The sequence below is a fragment of the Chironomus tepperi genome, unplaced genomic scaffold (assembly GCF_022539635.2).
Source record: "Chironomus tepperi strain 1889 unplaced genomic scaffold, CSIRO-AGI_Ctep_v1 contig_445, whole genome shotgun sequence".
NCBI classification, from domain to species: domain Eukaryota; kingdom Metazoa; phylum Arthropoda; class Insecta; order Diptera; family Chironomidae; genus Chironomus; species Chironomus tepperi.
The window spans coordinates 6,789,890-6,803,282 of record NW_027226567.1 but is presented as its reverse complement, the minus strand read 5'-3'; the positions used below and the strand labels follow the sequence as shown (position 1 = coordinate 6,803,282).

At 32.3% G+C, this 13,393-nt stretch overlaps 1 protein-coding gene across 2 annotated transcripts in view; it reads right to left on the bottom strand.

The window, feature by feature from the left end:
* Positions 1-13,393, bottom strand: part of LOC139098359 (TOX high mobility group box family member 4-A-like) — a 195,883-nt gene that overhangs the window by 71,475 nt on the left and 111,015 nt on the right. For both annotated transcript variants that reach the window (XM_070650533.1, XM_070650532.1), the window contains one exon: positions 3,966-4,112. In XM_070650533.1, the coding sequence (XP_070506634.1) occupies positions 3,966-3,977 (12 nt within the window). In that variant the 5' untranslated portion in view covers positions 3,978-4,112. The remainder of the gene's footprint in view (positions 1-3,965; positions 4,113-13,393) is intronic.

Here is a 13,393-nt window from a genome sequence, read left to right as displayed (position 1 = left end):
ACACATAAGAACAAAACAACATCTGACTGCATCCCTGACCGAGCATTCAAACAGCCAATTTATGTGCGTTCTTCCGCTTTTGTATGCAAATTTTATTCTTTTTTTTTATAAATTTTTAATTTATGGTTTAATTCTTTGTTCCATTATAAATTTATTAATTTCCTACGAAAATTATTTCTCATTCAATGCCATTTTTGTGACATTAAAATGAAATTTATTTATTTATTTTACAAAAACTCCATCAGACATTTATTGCCTTCAATATGCTTTAGTATATGCACGTGATTGTCTGTTGGAGAAAAAAAGGGAGGTAGGAAAAATGTCAATTGAATTTGAGTTATGATGCTGTAATAAAAAGGGATTTGGTTGAGGATTGTGAAAATTTGGAGTTGTATTAGGGGGTTAATTTTGGGGGCCGTTCGCTTGTTACGTATCGTGAAAAATAGTAATAGATTTTTTGGCCCTACTAGCTTTATTATTTGAGGTGTAACAGAATCTCATTCAGAGCCCATTACGTAATAAGTGAACCGACCCTTGAGGAATTTTAGTATTTTAGCACTTAGCTGCAGCTAAGAGTATAGCTGAGAGTGAGGTTCAAGGAGGAATCCTAACAGTGAACAATAACACAAAAGTCATTTACTAAAGTAAAATATATTTTCAAAATTCACCACAAATAAGGCAGATCAAGAGATCAGTAAATGTAGCTTATACCTAGGATAAAACCAGTGACTTACTAGATTTCCGAATCTGTCCCATTTACCTTAGACATTTAAAAAGCCAGGACCCCTATTTGCCTTTAGAATGGACATTATACCAAGAATCTAGACACAGGATCAGTTTTTGATGTCTTTTACAAGTCTTTTAAAGGCGACCGATTCCTACCAATGCATATTAGCAAGTCCTTGCGTGTATCCAATGTATCTAGTCACTATTTGTTTCGTGAATCACTCAAATTAAGCTAATATGACTAGAAAAGCCAAAAATCATTGAAAATTTGAATCGACTTCCCCTGGGATCGAACCCACGTCATTAGGTTCGGTTAGCCAGCGTTCTAAGCACCACGCCACTGCTACTATTTCAATGAATTTATATCAAAATGACAAAAACAAGAATGCCCTTCACTTCATCATCTCAAGTAAACCCTTACCATGCCCCTGCCTTAACGTAAATTCCTGCCATGCCATTACATAGCTTAATAAATTCAATTCAATTTTATCCAAAAATAACCAACTCAATCCTTATTTATTCTGTAATTTTATAGTAAAAATTGTCGACCACACAAAAAATCTGCATTGGAAATTTTTCATCCTCATCTGGTCGAATTTGTCAATACAAGAAAAATTTATTTGCCATTCATCAATTGATGACTATGATGAACAATCATTTTGACGAGGAAATATCTGACAATACAAGTACAAAAAAAGGTCAAACAAATAGAATTAATGAAAGGCATTAAGTAATCAAATCATTTCAGTTGATTACGTAGATATGTATATATATATACAGTGTGGGAGAGTGAGTGAGATGGATAGATGATGAGTGAAATGGAAAGCAAATTCCATGGTTAATTATATTATAGAGACAAACAAAAATAAAATGAAATTTATTTTTATAACTTTTTTTTTTCTGTGTTACTTTACAAACAACTCATTAAGCTTTATTTCTGAGTCTCTTGACCGTAGATAATTTTTTAATTCATTTAGCGCACTTTTCGCTTGATTGATAATTTGATTTAGTTGTGAGAAAATAATATTTCTTTAGTTATGTTCAACCCGAGTAATGTATGAGATGTGGATGGTGACGTTAAAACGCAATCTGGAAATTTTAGGTCAACTTAACAGACATGTTCAACTTAAGAGTATGATTTCGTGGTTAAAAAATTCCACCACAGTACCTGTTTGCCCTATTAGGGTCAGCAATGGACAATCCTTGTCTTCTCGACGCACCTTGTTATTAGGCTCCGACCGATACCGCCTACGGCATGCGGTTAATGGCATATTCACAATTTTTAGACTTTACACTAGCGTGCCAAGGTACACAGGCTACCCATCACTGCTTTAGATGCAAAAGATCAATGAAAGTTCGAATTTTGGGTAAACTTAGAGCAGAACTGGCAGAATTCCATTGTGGAAGCACCTCCAATCTTCGGACTTCAGTGAAGGGGTCTTTTTGTACTTTTGGAATCCAGACTCCTAAAGTCCTCTCAGATCTAATTCAGAGGTGCTTAAAGAGTATCAAATAATAATGTTTTACTACTCTGAAATTTATTCAGTCTCTCTTCCAGAATTGTCACCTATCGATTTGCTATCCCGGGACCGGAACCGGGAAATCCCGGAAATTCTTATCCCGTCGAGAGTCCCAAATAACAACTCTGCTCTGTGCAGTCTGACACACCCAAAAACCTTATCTTAGACCTCAAAATCTAATTAAAATTGTCACTTAACACCAGTACACTCCTCGGGCAAAACTAAAAACGATTTGTCTACAATTAACCAACTAAATCAGTTGTAAAGAAAAGAAATAAAGTGTTAACCATAACTAGTCACAAGCTTCAAATTTAGTGCATTTTGCGGTAATTTTTAAACTTGTTCTTATTATTTCTCCTCTTTTTCATTTGTTGATTTTTTTCTTAGTGAAATTATTTTTCTAACTAAAATGAATTTTAAGTATTTTTTTTGTGAGTTTTAAAAACATTTATTTTTTTGACTGATTCTTAGTTCTTTTTAATTTGTTTGTTTGAATGCTTGAAATGCTAAATGTTTATTTTTAAGTTAACGAATTTTAATGCATTTGTTAATTGAGTATTTGATGATAAATATGAATAAGATTTTGATGTTGATGAATTGAGATTTTTTATGCTGGTTTTTAAATTGAATTATGATGAACTTTGTCTGAACTTTGAGTAATTTTTGAAGATTTTTGATAAATTTTTGGAAATTTGAACAAATTTTTTAAATGTTCGGAATAGACAATTTCGAAAATAATCCGACCGAATTCGAAATTGTTTAGATTTGGTTTAGATTTTTTTCGCAAATTTTTAGATCAATTTTGAAAATTTTTAGTTAAATATTACTAAATGTTTGGATTAAACAATTTCGAAAATAATCCGATCAGTTTCGAAAATGTTCAGATTATCTTCGAAAGTTTTTAAATCAATTTTGAAAAAGTTTTTTCTTTAAATATTCACTAATGTTCGGATTAGATGATTTCGAAAATAATTCGATCCATTTCGAAAATGTTCAAATTAACTTCTAATATTCTTGAATAAATTCTGAAATTGATTTTCGATAAATTTTTAAATTTTCGAATTTATTTAATTATTTTCGAAAATATTCAAATAAGTTTCAGAGATTTCTTTTCAGGTATTTTCGAAAATATTTAAATGATCAAACAAAACTAATCAAAAATTAGTTAGCAAATTAAACGAAATAAGTTTAGACATTACAAAATTGCTTCGAAAATCTTCGAAAATAATCTGAACATTTTCGAAATTGAACGGATTATTTTCGAATTCATCTAATCCGAACCTTTATGAACATTAGAATTGTTTACTTACAATTGAAGTCATTCCCATTTTCAAATTCAAATTACAAAGTCTATCCACAACACGTGAACTGGTTCTAACAATAAAAAGAAACAAAACCAGTTCAAAAATCCAGTCAAACAAGTCTTCATAACCTTTAATCTCACAACTCGTAAATAATTCGACAAAAAAAAAAAGTTCCAAAATTCCGTGCATCTGACAATGCCACAATTAATAATTACAATTAAGCAACCATAATTACTAGTCCGACCATCCTTTAATTACCAACAAACCTTAATTTTTTTGTTTCTTTTTTTGACTTTAACAACAATAACCTCAAAAAAATAAAAAAGTAAAATGTCTAAGGCAATAATAGACATCAAAAGGGCAATTAACCTTGTTAGCATTACAATTACAGCATGGAAATGGAAACAAAACTTACATGATCGCTCATTGTTGCACTGTGATATTGATTTGTGATTGATTGCTGTTGTCCACTATTGAATTGTTGCAGCTGCTGATGTTGTTGTTGTTGTTGTTGCTGTTGACCTTGTACAGACAATGAAGCATTCAAATGTTGGTCGTCACTCTGTGAAAGAAATGAATGAAAAAAAGCCAAGAAGTGGAATTAAAATGACATAAAGTAATGAAAAGAAAAAGTTTTTGCTGTTGTTGGAGGTAAAATTGCATCATTTATGAAGCAGTGGATAGTAAAACTTTTTTTTTTGTTTTCTTTGTTTCTAATAATGAACATTATAATTATATAGAATGAGAAGTTTCTTCCACTTAATCATAACTTAATTAACTTTTTCATCCTTCTTTTTGTATCAAAATTTTTTTTACTTCTTCTTGTTGCCTCATCATAATATTAACTTCCGTTGTCTCTAAATTGAATCCTTTCTTGTTTTCTTTATTTTCTAAAAGTTTTCTCACTTGGTGTGCATTCTAAGAAAAGTTGGGATGGTTGGATTATTGGGGAATTTATTGGGTAAGGCGCATTCAGGGTAGAATCAACAATGAATTTTGGTCAGTTTGGTCAGTTTGGTTACAGCTTTTTACTGTAACTTGATCTTAACCCATACTCCACATAGGAACATGGTTGAAGTAAGTATGTTACCTATGTTCAACATAGGAACATGATTACAGTATAGAAGTAATCAAAAACCTCAGAAAACCCAAGCAAAATTAAGAATATTCTAATAAAGTGGAGAACGGGGATGATTTAAACCTTCAACCCCATTTTCCATTATCAGCTGAACATGCCAATTTTGAGAAAGTAAGGCGTATTTGTAATCTTATATTGTTCTTACCCCTCACAATTCCGTTTAAATAGACATTCTGTCAATCATCATTTAAATATTAATTGTTTAAGTGGTTAAAGCTGGTAGTACCACAAGAAGTATGTGGGAATAGTAAGGGTTCAAATCCTATTTCCAAAAAAGCAAATAGTAATGATTTTATCAATGAGTTATTATTAAGGAATTTTATAATTTTTTTTGGAGACTTCATCATTAATAAAATTATTAGATTAGGTCTAGTAATTCATTTTTTTGCGTAACGTGATAAGTGAACGGCCCCTAAGGGAGATCATGGATCACTATTTATTTTTATGTATAAGTACTAAGAAAATTAATTAATTAAGAACTATTAAAATTAATCAATTCGAGTTAGTTTATGCAAATTGAATTACATGAGCTAAAAATTAACAATATTTTTAAATTTTATTGACTCTAAAAATGCTAACCTATGCTCTATTCCCACCAAACCAAACCGAACCTCAAAACTATCAACTTCTCCTCAGAAACTTATAAAAATAAAAACTTTTTAACTCACCACAGAAGCGCAACACAAAAAAATAGAAAAAATTTTCTCATTAAAAAAAGTTCCTTTTTTCTTTAATTTTTATTCAACAAAATAAGAAGAAGTAAAACTTTTGCAGCACAATTTAAATGAGAGGAAAGAGGAGTCATCGGGAGGTTGCAACATTGTATTGCAATACACATATTATTATTTTTATTCTCATTAACTTTTAAATGATTCCATTTAAACTCATTTTTGATAAATATCGTCAAAAGATTAATTTTCAACACATTAATTTTTGATGGATCATTTTAAAAAATTAAATTGCATTTTTGGGTATTCTTCTTGGAATTCTTTCTGTTCGTCAAAGAATTAGGAAGAGAAAATAACAAAAAAAAAAGATAAAAATTTTTTAGAGCCACGAATGAAGATTAAACGATGTCGAAAGAAGCACGTAAGACAATCAATCATCATCAAGCGACCCACAAAAATTGATGAAGTTTTAATTTCTTAACAAAAAATTCTTTTTGACCTCAACTGAACTTGCTTGATTTTTGGAGTAGATTGTGATTTTTGATGGATGCATTTTGGGTTGCTTACTTGGCTACTTTGCTCGGTGCGCACGGGGCCTATTGCAGCGTTTAAAGAACGTCTGTAGACAGCTCTATCTTTCGATAACTTCTGCCAATTCATGATATTGAGAACTCTAGCGGATTTTGGGTTAGTTGAGGACTTAATAAGCGATGTATCGTGGGTTTTTGGAGGGAATCATGATTGCTCATTAAAGGATGAAGGACTATACATCTTTAGACTGATTTTAGAGATGATTGTATGAGTATGAGTAGATGCACTTCGAGTAAATAGGTTTGAAGTCAGAATCAATGGTTTAGTCTCGAAAAACACTAACAAATTGAGGAATTTGAGAAAGGGGAAGAGAGGTTTGACCCCTTAAACCCTCTGAATACACTTTTGAGTCTTAAGAACCCTTAAATCTAACCTTAGTAGCTTCTGGTAGCTTCAAATGCTACATGATGATTCAAAAGTGCTACAAATTGTTCAACTGAGATTTGAAACTGGGAGTCGATGTGTCACTACAACAATCTTGAAGCATCAATCCCCTAGATCACTTCTCTATCATCCCATTCCTCTTCCCAGTCCCACAAAATGCGCCTTATTAACTAAATCAACAATTCCCTTACTCCATCACATTCCCCTTTTTCCCCACGAAAGCTGAAAGACAAAACTTGCCAGAGAAGATTTTTTTTTCTTTCTCTTCTTTTTATTGAGAAATGGCCCCGAAGGTTAGCTCCAATAATGACTCTACATTATATAATAATTTATAGCTAGTCTTATTATGTCATGTCCCACGCCTTTTACATAATTCTATTTTAACAAATTCACAATTTTCTTCTTGTTACTTATTTTTACAGTCTTAGCAAAAAATAATAATAAAAGTATTGAAAAATTATTGAGATGAAGAAAAATGATGACAAATTAATGGAATGGATGAATGGATAGATGGATTAAGTTAATTGATTTTGTGTTCTCATTTGATTTGCTTTAATGATTTTAGAATAATTGATGGGCACTTAAGGTTTAGTTGAGGTGGATTGAAGAGTATGTAAGTGCTGGGCAAGTGCTAGGAAGTGCCAGGTTGATGTTAAAAAATAATTGGCAATGGAATTTTTGGGGAGAAAGTTTTGGGAAATTTTTGATGATTTTTAAGGTTTTTTGGAGGTTATTTGCTTATTTTGTCAAATATTATGGTTGAAAATGGGAACTTAAGCAGTAGAACATCCAATTATACTACAAAAAACCACTGCAGACCTGCATTCTTGAAGGAACTATAAGATACAATCTAAAAACACACACCTGCGCATATAAAATGCAGAAAATTCAGTCCTGCAGCTCTAGGACGAACCCTAGTTTGATTTATGACCAGAACTCGAGTTCAACTCGGATTTTGTATAGAAAATTGACTCAAGCCGACTCGACGCCACACACAATTCGAGTCAGCTTGCCGCTCTAGATTTATCTCAGATCCACCTTGCCCTCTCGTCAATAACTCTGCGAATCTAGGTCAATCTAATCTTCAATCAACTAATCAAGAAAATTGACTCAAAAATTAAATAAAATTATTTAATAGCAAATTACTGAGCAATTTACTGAGAAAACCCTTGAGTGCCAACCACATCAACTTAATCAAATAATTATATTGATTTCATTTAAGTTCATTTCCAATTTTCATTAAAGAAATCAAATTATTCAGTGTAAATGAGTTCCGGAAAAATATATAAAAAATTATGCATAATTATTTTCTTCTTAATTATCCCTGAAATGTATTAATGATGTGAGTATATAGCATGCATAAAAAAAAATGTGTTGGCCCTTATAATTTATTAGATAAATTAGCATGCTCATTAATTAAATGAAAATAATTCTCTAAATAAATTCCAATTAAAATTATTTTCTTGTATGTTTCGAAATGGCTTGATTTAGTTATAGTTTTGGTGGTTTGTGTGCTGGTTTAAGTAAGTAAAGTTGAGGATGTACAGTTTTAGGGCTAGAGCTTGTTGTCGACTCGGGTTTTATGGTAAAAAGTCGACTCAAATTGCCTAGACTCCGTATAAATTTAATGTAGATTTCGAGCTCTGTTTCGAGCATTTTGAATTGAAATCAGGAAGAATTTGGATTTTTGAGTTTCGAACCTATGGCCGCTAAGTTGCCATGTTCAGCTTTCCAATTGTCAAGCTATATACATAATTTAATATCACGGTATTTAAGCAGAATTGGCAGTTATTGTTAAATTTCACTAAGTTCCAATTGAGTGCCTGACATGATCGTAGAAGTTGTGATTTTTACCGATTTTTGCAATTTTTCAAAAAATAATTTTCAGTTGGAAAGTTCAATTTTAATGAAATTTTGAATAAATTGGAATTTTAAACTATGCAACATTTATTTTTAACATTTATTGGTGAAATTCAACAATATTTGGACCAACTTTCAGCTTTACAGTCATAACTTTCACAAATTCACAACATTATCAACCATTTCCAATCCAAAATCAATTTCCTCAACCAAAAAAGTCATCAAAAACCACTCAAAACTCATTAATACCCCACAATCTCAAATCTCAATTCCACAGTTATCATAATTCATTTCCAGTCTGCAAAACGCCATGCTTGACCAAACGTCGACTTCCAGTTCTTTTAAAATAATAATAAAATTCAATTTGAAAGCCATACAATGAAGTGTATCTAAAGTATAGTAAGAAAAAGTATAGCTTATTATAGATCATTAATATGTATCTAAGTGCATGTATGTCTGTATATGCTTATTTAATTATTCAATTACATCTCAACATCACGAAATTCAATATTTGTTAATTACCGTTATAAACTTTAAAAGTAGAAAAAAAAGAAGAGTGAGTGAGATGGAGAGACATAAGAAAAAATATATATACTGCATAAAGATTAAGTAAAGTGAGTTAAATACAAACATTACAGCCGTAAAACATGTTTTCTAATTAATGAAATGAAGCCAACACTAATTAATGGCAACAACAGCTAACAAAGAAGAATTGAAGCATAAATCTCTATCGTGCAATATTGCAGTTGTAGTTTTTATAACGGATTTTTATAGGAAAAATGTAAAGGTTTTGGGTTGATTTTGTAGTTTTGAGTGTCTTTCTTGAGGTGGACTTGAGGATTGTTCATGAATCCATGTTCATGGATTGGGGATTTAGTTATTATGCTATGGCAGTGGTGGATAACCTGTGTGTCGCGGTACACTAGTCTGAAAATGTTTGGAAATGCCATGAACCGTATGTCGTGTGTGGTTTCAGTCTAAGCTTGCCACTTAGGTGTGCCGCAAAAAATAAAGAGTTGACCACCAATGTAGTATCCGATGTTCGGATGGGATGTCGTGGGACTTGGCCAGTGTTGAGCAGCTTTCTTGAGTGACGGCATTTATTGACTGTTGAGCACTTATTGTGACAATCTTGAGCATTTTTCATGTGGCAAGCATGTTTGTTGATCTGAGAGAAAAAGCAAAATTCCTGAAATCGGATCCCGAGTGGGGCTCGAACCCACGTCCTACGATTTCCAGTCACATACTCCTACCACTGAGCTATTGTGGGTTATTCGACTGTATGACAAATTGCATTATTTAAATTGTACACTTTCTTGTATCTCTCTTACTACTTCAATATCTTCAGATAGAGCCTGTCCAGTATTACAGAAACCGAAAATTCAGCTACAGGTCAGCAGTACAGTCAATAATGTCAATAGGAGGGAGTCGAATCTCAAATGAAAGCATATTTTTGAGTTATTTTGAGTTTGAACCTTCAAATCTTAGCAACTAATACAAGCCATCAATTTGCGCTTCCTCCAATCACTCAACTACCTCTCTTACTCAACTTAATATTAGATTCAAGCTGTATCACATTAAAGTCTCTTCAAAAGTGGCTCAGCTGTTACAACAGCGAGAAAATAGTAGACATGAGACAGGAAAAGCTCTCTTTTTTTCAAGTTTGTCAAGTTGCACAATGAGCAGCAACACAGATGATGAAGAGAGGAAGAAGAAAAAAAAAAAAATTTAATAAATTAATAATCCGTCATGTAATTAATTAAAATGTAATTTTTCATGTAACTTTAATTTAGCATTTTGCTGCCGTTTTTCATATTTTTTTTTGCATTTATTATTTCAAGTTGCATACAAAAAAAGAATGCAGAGACAGTCTCGGGACGGAGGAGAAAAAAACGAATGTCTTTTCATAAGCACGTCTCATTCATTCCATGTCTGACTGTTTGGTATGAATTTAATTAAAACAAACAAGTTAATTTGTCCCTTTTTACAGTCATCAGTTTTGCTCTCCTTTCACATCTTCATCATTCTTAACCAGCAATAAGCGACATACAGTCAAATAAACCACCAGTAAAAATGACTCAGAATTCACATATGTGCATATATGTAGATGTAGTTGTGGATGTAAAAGAATTGAGAGACGACATTGCAGAATATTTTTATTTTATGATGCAATTTTATGCTCGCTTTTAAGGCTCATTTATTTTTCATTTATTCTTTCAATTACTTCGTCATCAACCGTACATACAGTCAGATTATATATGCATATATATACGTATAGATTTTTAAATTTAATATGTCAACCATGAATATAACAAAACATAAAAATCAGTCAAACATTTAATTAAATTACAATTTCTTTCGAACATATTTGCATATATTTGCTTGACTGCATCAGTTCCGAGTGACATGGCAAGTCTTATGAATGGATTTTAGTTGCTCACCCAGTACTTTCTGGAATATTACTCCGATGAGAAATTAATGTCTCTGAAAACGGAATAGAATAGAATATAATGATTGGTAAGCTTATAGCCACGGCACTGCATTCGATGATCTCTTGTACCATCCCAAATCCTATACAAAATGCCTATGTCCTTGATGAAGTCAACAAAAAAGAGAAAGAGAAAGATAGAGCTGTCTTCAGACGTTCTCTTAACGTGACAATAGGCCTCTGTGCGCCTTACTCAAGGAAATAAGTAAGAAGCCTAGGTTACTACAAAAGGCTTTCCCATATAGCCTTACCATATACAATCCTTAATATCACTGAGATCCAAAAGCTGCGCTAGGGAGTTTCGCGACTAATGATTGTTTAACGAGTGAGGATACGCCAGACCTATGCTCTTAGAAGACCGGCAGTCTATTTTAGGATCAGAATCACACCTTTGATGACGCTTTTATCAGTTTTTTGCCTTTAGTCTACAAAGGGAAGCTGTAAGTTAGCAGCGAAAAAGCTGCAATTGGTCTAGTTGGTTTGAGTTGGGCAGTCAACTCAAAGGTCACGGGTTCCGAACCCAGGGAAAATCTATTTGAGAATTCGGGTGCTTTTTTGCTGTTCTAGTCACTTGATTCGTCATATGATTTGAAAAAGGACAAGTAAGAAAGTGTCACCTGCCGAGTCTAGAACCCACGAACGCTTGGTCGGTAATACAATAATTATGCATCAAAACACGTAACCATTCCGCTACCGAGTCACCTCGACTCCCAAATCACCCACTGACATCTTCATAATGTCTACATATATCCCCCGGGACTCTAGTTAATGCTTGCGTTTTCTGGGATCCAATAATGAAAACGAGAAATTTCAAGTCAAGTCATTTGAATAAATTTTTCGAAAGGAAATTCTTCTTGCCATATTTATATTCAGAATGCATTAAAAAATTTTTTTTTATTTTTGTTGCTCATGTTGATGTAATTTTTATTCGCTGATTTTAACACTCAATTGCATTTCGATATGCACGTCTTTATGGCTTTTTTTGCCTTAATAAAACACAAAAAAAATATTGTTAGAATGCTTGAGCTTGTTTCTTTTATTACTTTTCTGTCTTCTTGTGAATGTTGAGATTAATTGGAAGCATAAACATTAATTTGTTTGTTTTGAATCGTTAATTCATTTAAATGGATGAATTAGTGATGCAAAAAGTCAATTAAGTGGTTTTTGGAATTTTCTTGGCAGTCAAGTACTTAATGGTTAGATGTTTATAGGCAGAAATAGTAAGACTGATCATCCACTTGGTTTTTGAAGAATTGACTGAGTTTGACACCGATTGGTTTTAATATGAAGGTGCACTCGATGACGTAAAGGTGCTTTCGATGACGTGGAGGGTCCCTCGATGACGTAGAGCTGCCCTCAATGACATAGAGATGTTCTCGTTGACGTAGAGGTACCCTAGATGATGTAGAGGTGCCCTCGAAGACGAAGAAGTGACTTTGATGACGTAGAGGTGCCCTAATGACTACATTGTGCTACTCTAGACTAATTTTGCGTTTCTTCTCAATATGACAAAAGCTTGATTCCAAACAAATTGATTCCATTGAGCTATATTGTGTTACATATTCAAATCAGTGGCTGGATCCAAATACCCAGCCTCTAATGAATTTTTAATCACCCAATTAATTAACCCTAGTTAAGAGCAAATCTCAAGTCCTTCCAAAAAAGTAAACAATGAATCCAATCTTAGCTAATTTCATGATATCCAGGAAGTATTAAAGCTTTTAATTCCTCACACAAGAATTCACAGCATCACAAGTATCCTCATATTCTCAAGTACCTTGAAGTTTTATGTATATATATATTTTTAATTCATACCATTTTCACGCTATAAACTGCACACAATTTAACAGCGAGAATTCTAGCATGCAGCTAGAAGCCACACTTGCCCTATCAAACAGAAACAAAAGCAAGAAAAATAAAAAAAAAATGCAGAATTGAGAGAACTGAAAAGGCAAATAACAATTAGGGCACAATTTAATGCTCTTTGACGAATCAGTCAACACTTCAGGCACCACAAAGCAGCTTTCCATCTACACTCTCGTACAAATAATTCACCGTAAATAATTTTTAATGCAATTTAATTGAATTCTCGTGTGATGGCACAGCAGTAAAATAAAAAAAGTGCAGAAGCAAGAAGTTTGCAGCATAATAAAAAAAAAAGTTCAAATCAAAATTAAAAAGGAAGGAAAAAAATAGCACTTGGAATTACATTGTATGAATCACTGTAGCTTGTAATTTTTAATTTGAAGTGGATTTCTTGTGCTATGGGCGATGCAGCTTAAAGGGAATCAAATTGATGACCTAATTCTAATTATAGGTAGTCAACATTCAATTATTCAATATTAAAAAGCTATTGACAGATAAATTTATTGACAGCTCAATGATAAGGAAGTTGTTTTATATTTTTGGAAATAAAAATAAAAATAAATTGGAGAGTTTTAAGCATGTTGATGGAATAATTTGATCAACATAAATTGAACTTAATTTATGTTTATTGATATGTTTGGGAACTGGAACAAAATCGTCATAAATAAATTTATGAGATAAATTTTTAGAGCAGTTTTGGATGGAATGTTGTGTGTTATGTACAATTTTTGTCTACAAATTGTTTGCTTGTTTGTCAGTCTGTCTCCATTTGTTTGTGTCTAGAACACTATGATCACTAACAGACAAAGAGCATACTCTGAGAATGCTCATTAATGTGATTGTGTCAT